Source organism: Castor canadensis, chromosome 4 (assembly GCF_047511655.1).
Source record: "Castor canadensis chromosome 4, mCasCan1.hap1v2, whole genome shotgun sequence".
Lineage (NCBI taxonomy): Eukaryota > Metazoa > Chordata > Mammalia > Rodentia > Castoridae > Castor > Castor canadensis.
Genome location: NC_133389.1, coordinates 59,807,164 through 59,825,090, shown reverse-complemented (window position 1 = coordinate 59,825,090; position 17,927 = coordinate 59,807,164). Strand labels below are relative to the sequence as shown.

The window sequence follows — 17,927 nt, the reverse complement described above, 5'->3', positions numbered from 1 at the left end:
TAAGGAACACAGGTTAGCAGCAAAGTGAGCAAGACTGCAAAGGAGAAAGTTTTCACCCTGCAGAGCAGGTTGGCTGGAGTGGCCTTTGGTCTTGGTCATGTGCACAGGGACAGTTCACTCAATGACTGATCCTGTAACCCTATTTCTAAGAGGTGCAGTGCATATGGGGTCCCAGGTAGATCCTGGTAGATGTGGAACAGGAGAGCAGAGCAAGGGTGTCAACCTGGCAGGTGGTAGGACCAATAAGGACCTATGTGAGATTAATGAGTGTTTAAAACAGCTAAGCATGGTTTACACTAATTAAACTTACTTTAGCCTCATCACAACAATGCCAAGAGGTAGGTATTAGTGTCATTATCTCTGTTATGGATGAGGAAACCAAGGCAAGCAATATTAAGTGATTTACTTACTGAAGTAAATGAAGTAGTCAGCTAGTGGAAGAGACAAACAGGTTCCAGAACCCCTTATGCTAAAGTATTTCTGTCTCAGCAGACTGAACTGTCTTTGAGAGCAAGGGGGAACACAGAGGTGGGAGCTGCTGAGCTGCTGGTGTCAGCAGATTGTTCCCTGTCAGCAGGCACATTCCCCAAGACAAGAGGGGCCTGAGTGAGCCAGGGATACATAGGCAACCCAGCCAGGCTGGGCTGAGAAAATGGTCAGGGGAAGTAAATGTCATGGGTAAATGATGAAACTGAACACATTTGATTCGGATCTTTTTAAAAATAAGTGAAAGGTTGCAAGGCAGTTTAATCCAAGCAAACTAAGCTAATCTTTTTCCTCTTTCCTTTTTTCCTCAAGGTCTTCCTTCATGTCTGTTCCTGCTACATGTTCAGACTATTGTGCTGAGCTCTGAGATCAGATTTAGGGACACCAGTGAATTATTATAATCAGGTGGCCTTAGCCCACTGGTCTTCAGCAGGGTGGAAGTGGTGTGTCTCACAATCTCGAAATCCAAACTGAAACAGTCAGTGAGATGGGAAGGACAAGAACTCCAGAAAAGCCAAGGCATCATTATTCCTTCAGAAATATCTGGACATAACTTGAAAAGCCCCAGGAATATCTGTTGATAGCATATCACAGAGAGAATAAAGGACTCCACCAGAAACAGATGTGTCTTCTTGCTTTCCTCTGATACCCTGAGCTGAAAACAAAGAAAACTATTGAACATAATAACACTCTGGTTAAATAGAACAGTTCAAAGTACCAAGGAGCTCTGTTTGGAAGGAAGCCTTTGAATTGAAAACAAACAACAACAACAAAAAACCCCATAAATTTTGTTACTCATCAACACAAGAAAAAAAAAAAAAAACCTAGCTATGTCCCAAGGCCCATTTGTCTAGGAAAAAAAAAAGATGCTTTTCTTCTCCAAATTCCTCAAGTGAATTCTAAATATGCAAATGGTGGTTAAAATTTATGCAGAAATTTGAAACTATTATTGCCTTAATCCACCTACAAGTTCTGAGATATGATTCTTCTGTTTGTACAGCTGGGCAAATGATCAGAATTGCCACCTATGGCCCTTGGCATCCAGCTCTGTAATGAAATGAAACCGCAAGTCCATTCTGCCTGTAAAACACCAGATAATTATCAGGATTCCAGAAATCTGGAGGTTTGAGAACAGAAAGACTTTATAAAACAACTGGACAGGGTTATTTCTCCTTTGCAGTGTTTCCCTAAAAGGAAACATTCCAGTGAGGGACATAAACTTTCCCTTCATTATGACTTACTTTCTAATATTCTGGGTCTGATCAAAAAAGGCAGGTAGAAGGAGGTGAGTTCGTAACACTCTGACCATAACTCAGATTCATTATTTGCTGAAAAGGGTGGCAGAGGCCGCCTTTCAAACAGGCAGGTGCTTTCTCCTCAGTTCCTCCCATCTTCATTATCCACATTTGTATCACTGAACCTGTAAATTTTGCATCTTTATTGCTCTTTTGGAAAGGTGTCTGCTCTAGGTTTAAAAGGAAGGGGCTACCCTGTACATTGAGAACAACCTTGGGACCGGATCTATGGACAGCAAAGCCCCCTCCCCCGACCATGTGGGTTTTGTGGATCCCAAGACAATAAAAACTCAGAATATTCAATATCCACCACCAACAACGTATTTGTCTGGACTCCAAATTTCAGCCTGCATTTGTTCTATCTGCTCTTCTGCTCCTCTCTTCCAAAATCCGGGCTGCCTCATTTCAATAGATAATTGAAATCTTTTTTACTTTCTCAGCACTCCGTGGGGAAATTCCACTCGGAAAGTCTCTTTTCCCTGTCATTTTTACTTTACAGTTGAGAGGCGAGGGATGAGCTAGGAAACAGGATCTCTCTCCCTTTCTCTTTTTCAAATGACGTAGGGAGTTTGGACATCCTCCCTACTCCACCTCCCCTCTTTGATGCTAACCCTGATTCTTGGAGAATTAGTTTTCCTTTTAACGCTTGCTGATTACAGCGACGGGTAGGAGCAGCAGGGCCGCTGGAGGAAGATCTTTCACCAAAGATCCCCATCTGCCTGCGCCCGAGGGAGCCACTGTGGTCCCCACAAGGCGGGTCACAAAGCCCGGCTGGGCCGGAGCGCGGTAGCATCAGACAGAGGCTTGCGCGATCCTGCGGTGCGCGCTGCGGGGGCCGCTCCACTCCACTGGGCCAGAGTTCGCCGGAGGACAACTTACTGTGTTCGCTGGGCGTCCACACCGCAAACTCCCAAGTGGGAGAGGGAGACAGCCCAGGCTGTGTCGCATCGAAGAGTAGAAGCAACAAAAAAGAGAGCAGAGTAGAGGGAGGGAGGCCTGGAGGGAGACTGGGACACTCACTACCCCTGGCTCCCAGGAGAGCGCCCCTCGGGTGCTGATCTGGGGACTTCTCCCTCCCCCTCCCCGAGAGGGACGGGCCTTTCTTTGGGTCCTCTTTGGCCCACTGCTCAGACAGGTAGTTGGGAGACAAAGAACAAAGCTACCAGCGGATGCAGGTGGCGGTCCCGGGGCGCCCCGCACCCTGTCCTGCGCGCCGGCGCCACGACCCCAGCAGGAGCGCCCGACCTCCGCCACCGCCCTTTAGCGCCTCTCTTCGGGGGACGCTGCGCTTCCGAAGGGACGGGCAGCCGCGGGAGAGGAAGCGGTGGGGAGCTGGGTGGGGGGAGACCGCGGGGTGTGTGGGGAGAAGAGCGCCGGGAGGAGGCGGGGGGCGGGGCGGGGAGGGGGGGCGGGTGCGCCCCTGAGCGCGATCGGGCCGGGTACCGATTGCCATCCTGCCGCAATTTCCCTGTGTCATGGCTCCGGTCTCTTAGCAACAGCCGCCACTCCGGCCGCCCGGAGCTGCCGCCGCGGGCTCAACTCCACCCGGCAGAGCCCGGCGCGCCACTGCCACACAAAAGAGGCGCAAGGCCCGGGACCGCACGGCCTCAGGGGCCGGCCGAGAGCGCCGCGGGAGGCGACGCCGAGGAGGAGCGGGAGGAGGAGCACCGGAGGGGAGAAGGGCTCCGAGGAGGCTAGCAGGATACGGAGAACCTGACACTTCTTGCAAACTCTTGGAAATGGCTCCCACCACGGCGCCCGAGGGGTCTGCGAGCCCGGGGCGGGCGATCGCCCCCGCGGGGGTGCTGAGCCGCTCTCGCGTGCGGGGCCCCGAGGCGCTGTCCTTGCGCTCCGCCGTCGGCTCGGGCTGAAAAGTTTCTCCATGGTTCCTTTGTGTCGCCCGAGCGCCCGTTCGCCAGCCCCGAGCTGCCCTGGTCTCCCTGGGTAAGTGAGCGATATTGTTTGCTTCTCGTGCTGCCATTTTGAGCAATTCTGTCACTCCCCCAGCCCCCGAGCGCCCCTCCCCAGCCCTCCTCCCCTGAGGCCCGGTCCCGGGGCTGCTGCTCCCGGCGGGGTGTTCTCCTGCTCGGACCACCCGGGCCGCCCTGCCCAGAAGAGCGAATTCGGAATTGCCCTCACTTCGCTCCTTCCATCCCCTCCGGAGGCGGCCTCGCAGCTGCTGCACTCATGTGACTCCGGCATCAGTAAGCAGACCAAAGCCAAGGGCAAGGGGCGCGCCGCCCTGCCGGTGAGGGGCCGGGGTCCAGGACCCTGGCTTAGGGCCGGGCACAGCCTGGCGCTTGCAGCCTGAGGCTCTGAGCCCCAGACGCCAGTGGGGATCCATCTATCATGAGCGGAGAACTTGAATGTCTTTCTTGCAAGCAGTTGTATTTTTAGACATCCCTCCTTTTCTTCCCCCATCCTCCATCCCTTAACCTTGGGAAGACCAGCACCAGGCAGTCCATGGCGAGGGCAGCTGACCTCCACCGCTAAGTTTGTTTTCTAACGAAAAGCCTCCAAGGTAGGTCTTCCATGGCACCTGACTTTTGTCAGAATTTCATGCCAGATGGTGATACGTTGAAAAGGAGTTCAGCTTTCAAGAGAGCTGAAAGAATAATAAACTAGGGAGCTAATTACTAGCTATTAAACTAATTTTAAAGATCTTCTGCGAACGATTGTTGAAATCCATCCCAACCTTCCTTACATTCTGCGGGAGCCAAAGCAGCCTGTCTGAGGAGGAATACAAGTGGGTGCCCTCCCCCCTACACTAGCCAGAACCTTGGAGCATCCCAGGAAACCTTAGCCACCTTGCACATTGAATCTGGGTTTGTTTTTAACATATCTGGTCCTTAAAACCTCCTGAAGATAACACAGAATTTCAGATTATTAAAGATGCCAGAGGGGTCACATAAAATAGCACTCTCTATGTTGCAAATGGATGGACAGTAAGAGTCTCTCTCTCTCTCTCTCTCTCTCTCTCTCTTTCTCTCTCTCCCCCACCTTTGTGCTTACTGGTACAGCTCCTTTTAAAAACCACATTTAAAAGGATTGTGGATATAGTCTTTCTGTTAACCTTTCCTTATATCACCCAGTGTTTCTCTTTACCGAATCCCAACTAAGTTCCAAAGAGACATTGATTTGCAAACCTTGTAAAGAGCTGGTTACCATTTGCTTTCCCACAAGGAGAAAAGATCCTGCCTATACTGATATGAAAGGAACCAAAGGCCAAAGCTTTTCACCCAAGCATCAATTAAAAGCAAAATTCTACCTAAGTAATCCCACATTTTCAAAGGGTAATTTATTCTAAAACATGACTTCTCTTATAAAGGATAAAATACAGATAGGCCTGTGAGTGATATCTATATCTTTTCAGATTCTTGCCATGCCCTATTTTAGCATCTCTATTATAGGAGGGAACACGACCAATGGAACAGAAAACGTTTTACTCTGAAGATCCAGCAGGACTGGAATTTTAAGAAGCTAGCAGATAACCACAAATAGGCTTGTGTGAATTTACCTAACCAGGCAGTTACAAACCACCAAATAAACTTCCTAGGGAGAGTCCATTTGTTTGTTGCCACCCTCCCATCCCCAAAATGACCTCATGAGAAAAAGATGAAGGAAATGCCATCAAATAAGTCATCGTTATTCTGCAGACTGCTTTACCTAGTTAATTGCCTACTTATTTGAATACTGGGATTCTGTAGAATGCTGTTGGCTCATTAATGAGGGGGTCACTAATATATTATATGCTATATAATATTATAGCAGAGTGTTTTTTTTTTTAAGACTGTAATTTTCCCATATGAGAAAAGGACTTTTTACTTGGAGACTCCAGGGGACTTCTCAAATTCCCTGATGAAATCTAGCACAAGTTACTTGAAGGGAGTTCCTCTGAGGGAGGAGAGAAGGCCAGAAGGAAGAGCTCAGTTACATAACAGTTACCTAAAACTAAATATTCCAGCCCAAGAAGCTGTCCAGATGTTGCAGAGCAGAGATGAGAAGGCTGTGGGAGGGGTCTGCTTGCCTTTAGCTGTAGAAACCAGAATAGGAGAGAGGCAACTTTGTGAAGGGATTTATTGTTAGAGTCTTGAAATATTTCTGGTGTTTTAGCAATGAACTCTATCAATTATCTGAAGTAAATAAGCCATCTTCCTGCCAACATATGGCCTTTCATTTTCATCCAGTGAAATGAATTCCTTTTGTCTTTCTCCCCTAGTAGCTTTCATGATTGTTTAGTGACTTTGGGCCCCACACCTGACAGATTCCTGGGCTTAGTTGGAGACTTGACACTCCTGTGGACCCTCACTTGGGAAATCTTCCAATTCCAGTGGAGAAAGGCTCTTGCCAGTAAAGTCTTCAACCACTACCTTAAGTCCCACATTGAGTTTTTACTAATGGTGGGAACTCTGTTGGCTGCCAGCCCGAGAGTTTGAAACGAACACTGCTGGAGATGACCTATGAAGTGTGTATGTGTGGTGGTGGTGGTGCTGTGTGTGTGTGTGGGGGGGGGGGGTCTCTTAAGTTGTTTCACCACCACCTATTAGTAAGTGCAGCCATGTTTCCTTTCCCTGACATGTAACCACCCCAGTCTCTGTAGAAGGCACTTGGGTTAGCTGGTAAAGGCCCTGGGGTGGGGGTGGGGTCACACATGGAATGGCATCTGGGAGCAGGGCAATCGCTGCGCGTGGCGGGGGGGGGGGGTGTTGCTGCAGCCAAGCTTACACCCTCTGACTGTCTTCCTCTGCTTTGCAGCAGGAGGAGGTGACCAAGCAGCTAGAGGGCGTCAGGCTCCCCCACTGCACAAGTCTCTGCCCCAGCCCCAGGGGCTAGCCCTGCACTCCACGAGTTCGCCATGATCGCCACTGGCGGCCTGCTGAGAATTTCCGCCAGAAAGCAGGATCCCCTCCGGCCCCCAAGCCAGGTCTCTAAGCGCAAGAGGAAAGCCAAGAAGAGGCGCAAGAACGACGTGGTGGTGGTGAAGGGCAAACTGAAGCTGTGCTCCATCTCCGGGCTCATCGCGCTCTGCGGGATCCTGGTGCTGCTGGTGGGCATAGCCATGGCAGTGGTGGGCTACTGGCCCAAAGCCAACGGAACCAACAGGGAGGGGGGCAAGCAACTGCCATCCGCAAGCAGTGGTCACCGCGTGCAAACCACGGCCAACAATAGCAGCAAAGTCCCGTCTAGGGGCCACCCAGGGGCCTTAGGGGTTGTCAACTTGAGTTCCACTGGCGCGCCCAGGAGCACGCCTCCAGTGCGCTCCACCACCCCTTCCTCGTCCTCCTCCACATCTGTGGGCTTCTTCCGAATCTTCTCGGGCTACCTGCACTCGGACAAGCTCAAGGTCTTCGGGCCCCTCATCATGGGCATAGGCATCTTTCTCTTCATTTGCGCCAACGCGGTGCTCCACGAGAATCGGGACAAGAAGACCAAGATCATCAACCTGCGGGACCTCTATTCCACGGTCATCGACGTGCACAGCCTTCGGGCCAAAGACCTGGCGGCGGCTGCAGCCGCGGCCGCAGCAGCCGCTGCCTCCTCCTCTTCCTCGGCCCCCGCCGCGGCGACCCCCGGGACGGCGCCGCTCAATGGCTTCCTCAGCTACGTGCAGTCCCGGGGCCTGGAGCTGAAGCCCAGCAGCTGTGGCAGCGCTGGGGACGCCTTCGGGGCGGCAGCTATGCTGACCCGGGGCTCGTGGCCCCACCCCGCGGCGCTGGGCGGGGGCGGCGGCGGGGCTCGGGCCGCAGCGTCCCCGCCGGACCTGGCGTCCTCCCCTGGCTGCCCGCGGGAGCCTCCGAGCCTGGCCGAGGCTGTGTACAGCATCTACCGCGAGCGCTCCGGTGTGGCCGGCCGTCGCCGGACCGCAGCCGCCCTGGCTGCCACCGCAGCCACTGCCACCACGGCAGCCAGCAGCAGCAGCAGCCCGGCGCCCTGCAGCCCACCCGAGAGCTGGGGGCGCCAGAGCACCGCCAGCTCCCTCGTGGGCTCCTCGCTGAGCGCCTTCGCGTTGCTGCCTTTACAAGGGGACGGCGACAGGGACGGGGACGCGGAGGGCGCGAGCTGCAGCTGGCAGAGGCCGCCTGGGGAACGCGGCTCCCAGGAGATTCCGCGGGGCGAGCTCGACCTGAGCTTGACCGACCTCCGCGGTGCCGAGGGCGGTGCGCGCTGGGCGCACGGCGAGCTGGAGGAGCCCGAGGGCGCGGCGACGGCGCGCGCCGCCAGGGGGCAGGGCGGTCGCCTGCCCAGGACCGGCAGGTACGCGGCCTTGCTGCGCCGCAGCACCAGCGGGCTCCCGGACTACCGGGCGCCGCGATCGCCGGAGCCCCCGCCGTCCCCGAGCGCTGCGGACCTGGACTCCAGTCCTCCGGACACAGCCGCCTGTCCCTCGCCTCCCCTGCGACTGGAGGACTCGCCTGACGCCCGGCCGGACTCGCGGAGCTCGCCATCGGATGAGCCATCCAGCAGCAATAAGTGCTACACCCCCTTGCGGGAGGCCGGCACCTCCCTGGGGTCGGTCGCGGATGCAGTTGTCAGTAAAAGGCCAGACTGTGCGGCCGCCACCATTTCGGGTGCGGAGCAGAGCCCCCGGGAGGGTCCCGACCAAGAGCCAACCGCGGCCGAGCAACCTCAGGCGGTGCAGAAGCAGTTTACAAACAAGGAGAAACTCTTCATGATTTCCAGGTCTCATGCCATAGGGGTAGAAGACGGAGAACTGGAGAGCACTGGCATTTAGGGAAAAGGGAACAAAGTGGGGAAGGAAAGAGAAGATGGGAGAAAAACCATTCGAATCAGTCCTTGGTGGATTGACCGAAGAGAGGAAACCATTCACTATCCAAAGAGCTGCAGAATGTGATCCTTGAATTGCGTTCACAAGATTCCTGTAGATAACTCCAAGCAAAAATTTTTTTAAAAAGCAAACTTAGTCTTTTTATGTCCGATGGTGATTGTATGTTCCATGAAAACCAAATGTATTAAAAGGTCAGCAATCTAGTTCATTAGATAAAATTCTCTTAATTTTCTTAGGATCAAAAATAATATATTTTTGACAGTAACTGTGCACTTTACCCTAGGTTTCTGGGTTGTTTTTTTTTTTTATCCCTAATTTCCCTAAAAACCCTGACGCTGGTTTTGTCCATAGCTGCTTGTGAACCACAAGCTTTTTTTCTCCCTCCCTTTGAGGAGTATAGAAGGGTTTGTCTCAGTTCTCTTAGACCTGGTCTAAGTGAAGTCAAAGCCAAAAGGATGAATAATTCAGAAAAGAGGGCTTCCCTTGCCCCATCTGGCTCTGATCATGTAACTGTCCAAAGACCTCTTTACTTTTGAAAAGGGTTTTTGCATTTTGCTACTAGGGTATGTTTTAGAAGTTGGAGGGGCCAGGAGCTAGAAGGATTGGTACATTCCTAAATTCACAACATTAAGTATACCATGCTTTATTGAGTATTATCACACCTGTATTGAAAATAGCATCACTATTTAAAATCTTTTTTAATAAAAGAAGTTTCCAAACAAACAGTTAAATATAATATTGCCTCATTTTGCCTGGGAGTTAATGTTTCTACTTCTAAGTAAACATTTAACAGTTTCTCTGGTAAATCTAAAATAGTGGTCTGTGACTTTGCTACTATGTTGATAACTTTCCCCAAAATGTGAATACATCAGTCAGTTTCCAGTAGATTTTTAACTTAAAGACAGGGTATTACTTATATTTGGGAGTTTCTCTTTCAAATAAAATGAAATATTACCTAAATAATACTTTTCTATAAATGTGTCTAGTTAACCTCAAAGGGTTAATTTACACCGAATTAGGCTTAATATTAGCTTCTCATCTTTTTATGCTTCACTGTTTCGTTTGGTTTTAAGTTATGGTCTTGAATCCATGACTTATGTAAGCCAAGAACTAGTGTTTTCATACTTTAGCGGCCTGTTTACACAGGATGTTATTAAAAGTCAACTAGTTAGTTTTCAAGAACAAAAGACAAGTAATTTATAGTTCTAATGCTTCTTCCTTTGAGTGTGACCCAAGAATCCTGGGTCATTCAGATAGTTCTTCGTACAGTGGAGTCTATTTTTGCAGGAGATCAAAATACTGATTTTAAAGGAAAACCATGAAAGATGTGGTCATGTTGATCCCTGGGAATGAAGCAGCCAGTCCTGCAGAAAGAGTACCCATTCAGAGTGGTCCCAGCTCTTGGCATTTGCTAGCTGTGAGACTTTGAACATGTCATACTCACAGGATCTCTGTCATCCACTCTGTAAAATAAGGATATCAAGACATACCTCCTAGAGCTGGGAGGACATAAGGCAGTGTAGGGGTGGGACAAAGGGTCCTGTGCAGAGCCTGATAGAATACCTGGCTCAGAGGACAAACACATGGAGGCTATTGTAATTTCAATTAGTGTTCCCATTGTAATATACTGTCTGAATGCATGCTGTGGAAGGGCCTTCCTCACTGGGCTGAAATCTGGAGAAACCACTCATTCTCTGTATAACCTCAGACAAATCACTTAATCTCTCTAGGCTTCTGGTGGATGATGTAAGCTCTGTGATCCACTTTAGCTCAAAAAGCTTTACTAAAATTCACGATATTGGTTTTATCCTGAGTACAATCATTTCGTATTTATACACGCAATTTAGCAGAGTGAGTACACTTCATAAACTTCCCTTAGTGTAACGTTCTGTAGTAAATTTTGAAAAGGCCTAACTTATACCCAGATTGGATTTGCATTAAGCCAATAACTCACGTTAAGGCTCTGGGTTAATTTATTGAACTCTTCTATGGAGCAAAAGTGAGTTTCCACTAATGAAAGTGTCATGCGAAAATAATAAAACGTCCAGGTACCATTAAATTTCAACGGTCCTAATTGTATTATCGCACTTCTCCCCAGGAAGTTGAGTTTCCACATGTTTTCTTTTCTGTTACTTTTCATACTGGGTAATTTCTGTACCCAACGAGGATATTATTTGTGTATTTTTGGTTTCTGGTGTTCTATATTGTTATTTTCGGCCTTCAGGAAATGTACTTTCATGACATTTCGAAAATAATTAATGCCACTATCTCTTAGATGATCTAAAGAAGGGTAGGGGTAGGCAGAATAATATTTATCCCTTACAAACATTAGAATACTTGGTCCGAACAACTATTCTTAATGATGCAGGTTGCCTAGTTATATTAATCAGGTTAAATAAACACTTCTAGCTCGTGATGATGTCACACATAGAAGCTCTGTGAAACAAAATAACTTTGGCAAACTAACTTAGTTCAGTACCAAGTTGTATCTATCTTAACCATTGAGTACTTCCAGCTGGATTCTTTTTATTTTTTCTGAAGATAAAAAGGAATGAGCTCAGTTTCCTTGGGAGAAGTCTAGGATTTCCTCAGGCCTCAGGGGATAGCTCTGCATTTATGTCTGTAGTAATTCATGTTCATAGAAACAGGAGTCTTCTGAAATAATAATGCCAAATTTTGTTCACTTTTAACTTTGGGTCAAGTACTTCTCTACCAGCTTCATACATATTAGCTCGATTGATCTGCACAGCAACTCTGTTGAAGTAGGACAATTATTATCCCCATTTTATAGAGCAGGACACTGAGGTCAGAGGGATGGAGTGCTTGCCCAGGGGTACATAGCTGGTATGCAGTGGGGCTAGGATTTCCAGTCTGAACAATTATCTGGACCTGCTCACAGATGCTGAGGTTAAATTAGCATTTCTAGAGGCCATTGAATACTTTGTACCTCCTTAGAACTATTCTTAGAGTAGGAAAAGAAATGTTGGGATTGTGGTCAGAGAGAAAGCTGGTATTTGAACTGGTGTAAATAATTCTCTTTCTAAGTGACTTTGCAGGGTTTTTATACCCAATCAATAGGAGTACTTCAAGGAACCATGGTACTTACAGACCATGGAACTCCCTTTTATTTGTGAACAAGGTGGCTAAGATTTAGCCTCTAAGTGTTCAGAGGCAAATAGCTCTGGCAGGACTAGTATATTGAAATAATTTTAACAATAAGCAAGAGGTGGGTTTTTTTGTTTGTTTGTTTTAAATTTCTCCCCTGAATTTCTATCATGTACTAGCTGCGTGACCATGGGAAAACGACTTATTCTCTCTGTGCCTCAATTTCTCTTTCCATACAAAAGGAATAATAATGCTACTCACAGGAGCAAGGTGAAGAGTAAATGAATTCATGTTTGTATAAAGTGCCCATGACAAACTCGGCACATAGGCAGCGCTAGAAGTTTGATTAGTTTTATCTCAAGTAGGATCCACTGCTAAATAGACTTACAGAATCACTTTAGGTTTACACATCAGACAACATAGTGGAATGACTCAAAGTGCATTAAAAGGCTACATAAAAGTGCATTAAAAGGCTACATAGTCACTCAAAGTGACTAAAAGGCTACATAAAATAACACTGCCTGGATTTCTATATCTATTAAATAGAAATGAGAAATTGAATTTGACTCAGAATCAGTTATTCAAATTAACTTTAAGTAAACTATTATACCTAAAGGATTTAGAACAATTCCTGGCACCAGTAAATGTTAACTACCATTATTAAGGCAAATTTCAGAAAAGTAATTAGAAGGCTAAATTTGCTATAAGTTGTTAAGGACAACCGTGAATTTACTGCACTGAAAAGTCTTAATAACTTAGGTATATCAGAAAAAAATAGACCTTAAAAATTGAAAACCCGTTCTGCTACACATCCCCTAATAGAATATAGGACCCACAAAAACTAGCTATATGCTACTAGTGGTACACAGTCAGGATGTCACATAACAACGAAAGGGTGAATGGGTCAAGACTGCAGTTAGCCACAACTATTCTATTTCTATTTATTGAAGCTGGTCCCATCAGACTGGCCACCAAGCCCCGGAAGTCTCATCCCCTGTCTCTCAGAAAGTCCCAAAGATCAAGAGCTCTATTGAATTATTAAATTGTCTAGACAAAGTGTTGTTTATCTTCTTTTCTCTTTAGTCATCTTTACCATAAAGATGCAGTTTTTATTTTTTTTTGAGTTAGAAAACTTAGAATAAAACCTCCAATGGTATAAAATTATTATGAACTAACTGAATGAATTTGTATTTTGATTAGAATAGTATTTTTGCCAAGATACAAAAATATATTTTGTAGTCATGTGGCTTATAAATAAAGTCTTGTACTAAGGGTTGTAGTGTAAGACAACTATTTTCCTCATTCATGACAAATAAAGAATAGTAGTGATATTTATAGTGTTTATTTTTGATAAACCCAGATTATCTTTTTATCTTAATTTTTGGTAGGTGACTAAAATTTTTGGTTGGGAATACAGTTTGAGTATTTAGACTGTTTTTGAATGACTAACTCTGAAAAATATTCTAAGACTTTTTTTTTCCTTTCTAGGGAAATCACCTTTGAGGTTTTTTTCTTCAGAAGGGAAAGAGTTTCATTAAATGGATATGAAGTTATGTTTTTCCTATTAAACCACTACGAGCTGGGGAGTCCAACTTTAGTCAAACAGCTACCACCACTCTCCAAAGACCTATGAACTCCTTATTTGATATGTGCCACCTATCCGTCTATGTTGTCAGTATAGCACTGACCAGTGTTGGGTCCAGTGTGGTTTGAGTCACACTACAAGTTCTCAGTGTCCGTTAGGTGGGGACCTAGCCTTCACCCCAGAGCCTGAGGCCTTGTAGAGCTTCCAGCAGGTGAAAAAAAATTGTTCTTCAGTTTTAAGTGGGCTCCCACCCTTACCGCCTCAGAAACACCAGTCTCATTATAATCAGGACATTTGTCTGATTGATCAACAAGATAACTCGTTGCCTCAAAAGACTGTGGAAGCTCTGCCATGCCCTGAGAATGCCACAAAGATGTGTCTGTCTTCTAAACCTCTGCTTCTGGTCCCACACTGTGGCAAGTCCCAGCAAAGGGAAGGAAGATGGCTGTCAGGAACAGGGAAAAAGGCCGAGCACAGGCCCAGGGGTGGCAGAAAAAGAAAATACAGTGGAAAGTCCCAAAAGTTAAAGTCAGAATAGCTTTTCTAGGACAGATTTTGTCTCATAAAAGAGCACCTGGTTACTCTTGGTTTTAGATCATTTTGTATGTAGACAAGAGTCTTAAAAAGTTAAAATAGCTTTCCTTCTTTAAGAAGTATTCTTTCAGCACATGTATGGCTGTACTTTAATTTGTATGTTTTCCAGTATTTAAGAAATTCAACATAACTATTGTTGACACAAACCCTCTTGGTACTAGTAAATACTCAACATCCAGTAATGTTTAACAATTGAAAAGAAAGTTATGGGCAAATTTATAACTCAAGTCTCTTTAAACTGTGCATACTTTCAAAGGAAGACTATCCAAAATTAGTTGTCATTTACCAGAATATTGGTCACTTGTAGCAAATCAGGGCAAAGATGTGCTTAGTCTCAGTGTAGGACTTGTGCCAGCTTTGTTTTATTTGTGTAATTGTTTTACCACTCCATTTTATAGCGATAGAACCTAAAAGAAAATAAATTTACCTGTGAGCAGCTGTGGCCAGAGCTGTTGCCCTATTGGCAAAACCCACAAATTGTTTCACTTCAAGGTCTGTTCTTTACTGTCTAGTGGGAGTCAGATAGGTGTGTGCTGACATCAGAAATGGAAAAGACCAATAAGACACTACTCACTGTAGCTTTTATTCTTTTGATACAGATACATACCAGTAATTTCAATATAATGAAAGTCTTGCATGGGAGGTATGTCAGCTTTCCACTTGAGCCAGAGAAATGAAGAAAAGAATAGACAGGTACAGAAAGTAAGTGTTAGCTGGGGGGACCAGGATAAGCAATGGCAGATGGAAAACACAATGTCTTACACTAGATTTTCACAGGACAGCTTTGCTTTGTCTTTTCCCCAGTATCTCCACAAGAGCAGGCAGAGTGAGGTGTTTATTTTGGAAAACAAATACCAAAACTGTAGTTCTCTGAATCTACAGATATAGATAGACAACCTCCTTCATAAGTAGCAATTAAGAAACACATTTGAAATTAAGACTCTCAAAATATGTATATTATTCCTACCATTACATATTTAATTATTCCCTATTTACAACTGGCTTCAACTAGCAGGACTTCCTAATTAAGAAGCATTGGTTTACAGATCTAACAAACCCTGTTCTTACTGAACCTAAACTATCTATGAGCAAGAGTAACTTTTACTGAATTGTATATTGCTTGAGCATCACTATTTAATTTACAGTTTCAAATCCTGGAAACCATTTCTCTAGATGCTAACAACATAAAATTGAAAGTAGAATCTGTTGCTTGGTAGAGCTGTTTGCGTCGTTACTAGTGTGGTGGGGAATACTATGCTGGGAAGACTAGAGACAGCATAAACTTAGGACCATTATATCAGGCAACTTGATAACTGAATGTATTTCTACATCAATTTACAGCATTATTTATGTCAGAGCAAAAACCATCTATTTTTGTTAATAGCAAGATTCTGTTCCTATTTTTCCTCACATATAGTTTGCAGCAAAAGGAAAGATAATTTAAGACCCAGGCCTCCTGTTGTAAATGAGTACTCTTTGTGGACTGCCACCAAAAGACTATCCCTTTTGATTTCTAAAGAGTTAGCCATTTCGCGATAGTCACTAAAAATAGATTTGGCCAGAATACTGCAGTATAAATGTGGTTTAGTACCTTGTTTACCCACAAAACTATGAGCAAAAAGATATGTCAAAATGTTTACTTTTCAAAACAGTCTATTAAAGTAAGAAAAGTTATGTTAGTTTGTTTAAATTTATGACCTAATTATTTGATTCTTCAAACTCTTTTTTAGTGCACAGTAAAAGCAAACATATAAAATGTGCTTATTCTGTATTGCAATCCATGAAAGTAAGGCAAAAGTCAATTCAATACATGTTATCAGTTGAAATTTTGTTGTCAGAGCCACTAGTTAATCTTTCATAGAGATAGAGTTATTGGTAAATGATTTAAGATTTAGAAACACTGGTAAAGTGCTGAAGTTAAGATGGTCTGGTAATGATGTCAGGAAGCAAATGGAATCCTTGGTACAAAGCAAAAAAAATTCACGAAACTAATTTGGTGATCTCAATGCTAATCCTTCTGCTTACGTAACCACACAGCTCAATATGTTTGGAGCACTCCATACAAGCGTGTGTATTCTTGTTTGATTGTACAACTTCCTCCACTTATATTCCTAATTTCATTTCAGTTTCAAGCCTGAGAATAGTTCTTGATTTATGAGTCTTGCTCAGAATTATTACTTTAGAAAACAACAAATGTATTTATTATAATAATAGTAGTAATAATAATGGTGGTAGGCTTAAAGGAGATCAAAAAATAATTTGAGTACATTACCAAAAATATAGTAATTGTTTGCTTCCCAAGTTTTTATACCTTCTCACATAGAGAATAAATTGACTGATATCTCCTTGAAACAAGTGCTGCTACTGAAAAATCAAAACACAATTAAAGTGCATGTTTGCAACCTTCTCACTCCTCAAATCCCATGGATATTGGACAGTAGAAACTTCCTTCTATGTATGCAGTATATTCTGACTAAATCGGAGATATGGTGGTGCATGCTTCCAAGATTTCTTTATTATATGAATGAAAAGGAAATTTAATAACTGTATAACTACCTGAAAAAAATGCTACCTTGATTAAGTTAATGACAATGAAACTTAACACTTTAGATAAATTGAACAGAGCATCTGGCTAGCCTGTAAGTATGAATCACCTTCAATAGAAGTAGCAAATCATACTAAAAATAAATAAAGTGATATGAAAAGAAAAGAAATGTTATTTCAGGCTTGATTAGGGCCATTGAGTAAAAACAGTCCAAGTTGACGTGTGGCAACTTTTAATGCAACATAATTTTAGAAAAATTATTTAGTGAATGTTTAAATGTGACATGCCTGAAAAAATTAATTAAACTTGTTTACACAATGGTTGAGATGTAGAATTATTTAGCCATGCTCCCACAGTCATTTGGAAGGCAACTGTAAACTCTGATTCTAAAAGGTTGTTTTAGATTATAAACCCTGGCATTGAGGGCTCAGTGCAACTGGCTTCTGTAGCTACTGAACACCCTGAGATCGGGGAAGTGTTCTTGGGCTGCCTCACTCTTCTCTGATTTCATTCACACGTGCTAGGAAGAGCAAGTTCAACCACAATGAAGATTTATAACCCTTAACAACTTCTCCTCTGCGCAACATCTTCCAGCACACTGAACTCATGGACAAGAGATAACAGTAAGATGTCAGGGTGGTCTCAGAATGAGTAACCCAACCATTTTCTCTTTTGATTCAAAAGCGTGACCCCTCATATTAAGGCAGCTTACGGGGTCAGTGTTTGAGATGATGAGTCACAGCATCTATTAAAATCCAGAATATTTTTCCCATAAAGTCTAAAACTGATGAGAACCTGAGATTGATTTCCAGGTCCTGGACTACAATTGTAGATTTGGGAATCAGGCTATTGAAATGAAAGTCAGGATTAATGACAGAAGTGCTAGCAGAAGAACACTTGGGATTTTGAGTTGTAAAAGTTACGGACTAAAGGCCCTCACGATGGATGCGTGCACACCTCTCGCATCTGTAAATGAGCTGTTGAAACATGACATGACACAAGTCATCTTGGCAACTTACTGCTTTATTTTTAGGTCTGTGGAAAAAAAATACTTCAGAGAATAAGTCACATAGCATAGTGAGAAAAACCTTACTTCAAGCAGACAATAAAACTGACAAGCTTTGTATGCCATAGTTCTTACGACATGGATAGGAACCTGAAGAAATCAACAAATTCCACTTCACACTGTCATAGAATTCTGTGATAAGTCAGGCTCAGGAATGAACTCGATTGCATTTGTTTTATCCAAGCAGATCCATGAGACTTGATGACAAATTCCCCAGACAATTTTTATATTATATTTAGGTTTTCATATCAAATGAAAGACTTATTCTTATCATGCCTTACATAGTTAATGTTATGACTATAAATGAAAACTCAAGTGTTGCAGAGAGCTCCAAGCCTGGCCACGAGGGCTTAAGGAGACTAGAAGAAGCCCTGAAAGTGAAGAGAACCAAACAAATTGTCAATTTTACAGACACTGAAATTGATTTCAAACTAAATTTGCATAATTAAATTAAAATAAAACAG

The 17,927-nt window shown here is 44.5% G+C and overlaps 1 protein-coding gene across 2 annotated transcripts; it reads left to right on the top strand.

The window, feature by feature from the left end:
- The first annotated feature begins 3,193 nt into the window (after window positions 1–3,193).
- Window positions 3,194–14,786, top strand: Tmem200c (transmembrane protein 200C). 2 transcript variants are annotated; one of them, XR_012447125.1, is made up of 3 exons: window positions 3,194–3,725; window positions 6,537–8,759; window positions 13,162–14,786. XR_012447125.1 is itself a non-coding variant. In XM_074070307.1 (2 exons), the coding sequence occupies exon 2, from the start codon at window positions 6,637–6,639 to the stop codon at window positions 8,512–8,514; it is 1,878 nt and encodes a 625-aa protein (XP_073926408.1). In that variant the 5' UTR covers window positions 3,194–3,725; window positions 6,537–6,636; the 3' UTR covers window positions 8,515–13,150. The 2 variants fall into 2 exon arrangements, 1 of the variants encoding a protein (XP_073926408.1); XM_074070307.1 differs by lacking the exon at window positions 13,162–14,786 and having other exon boundaries at window positions 6,537–13,150.
- The last annotated feature ends 3,141 nt before the right edge of the window (window positions 14,787–17,927 follow it).

What these genes read in the sequence shown, in the direction of transcription:
- Tmem200c (XM_074070307.1), top strand. Translation starts at nt 6,637, where the DNA reads ATGATCGCCACTGGCGGCCTGCTGAGAATTTCCGCCAGAAAGCAGGAT.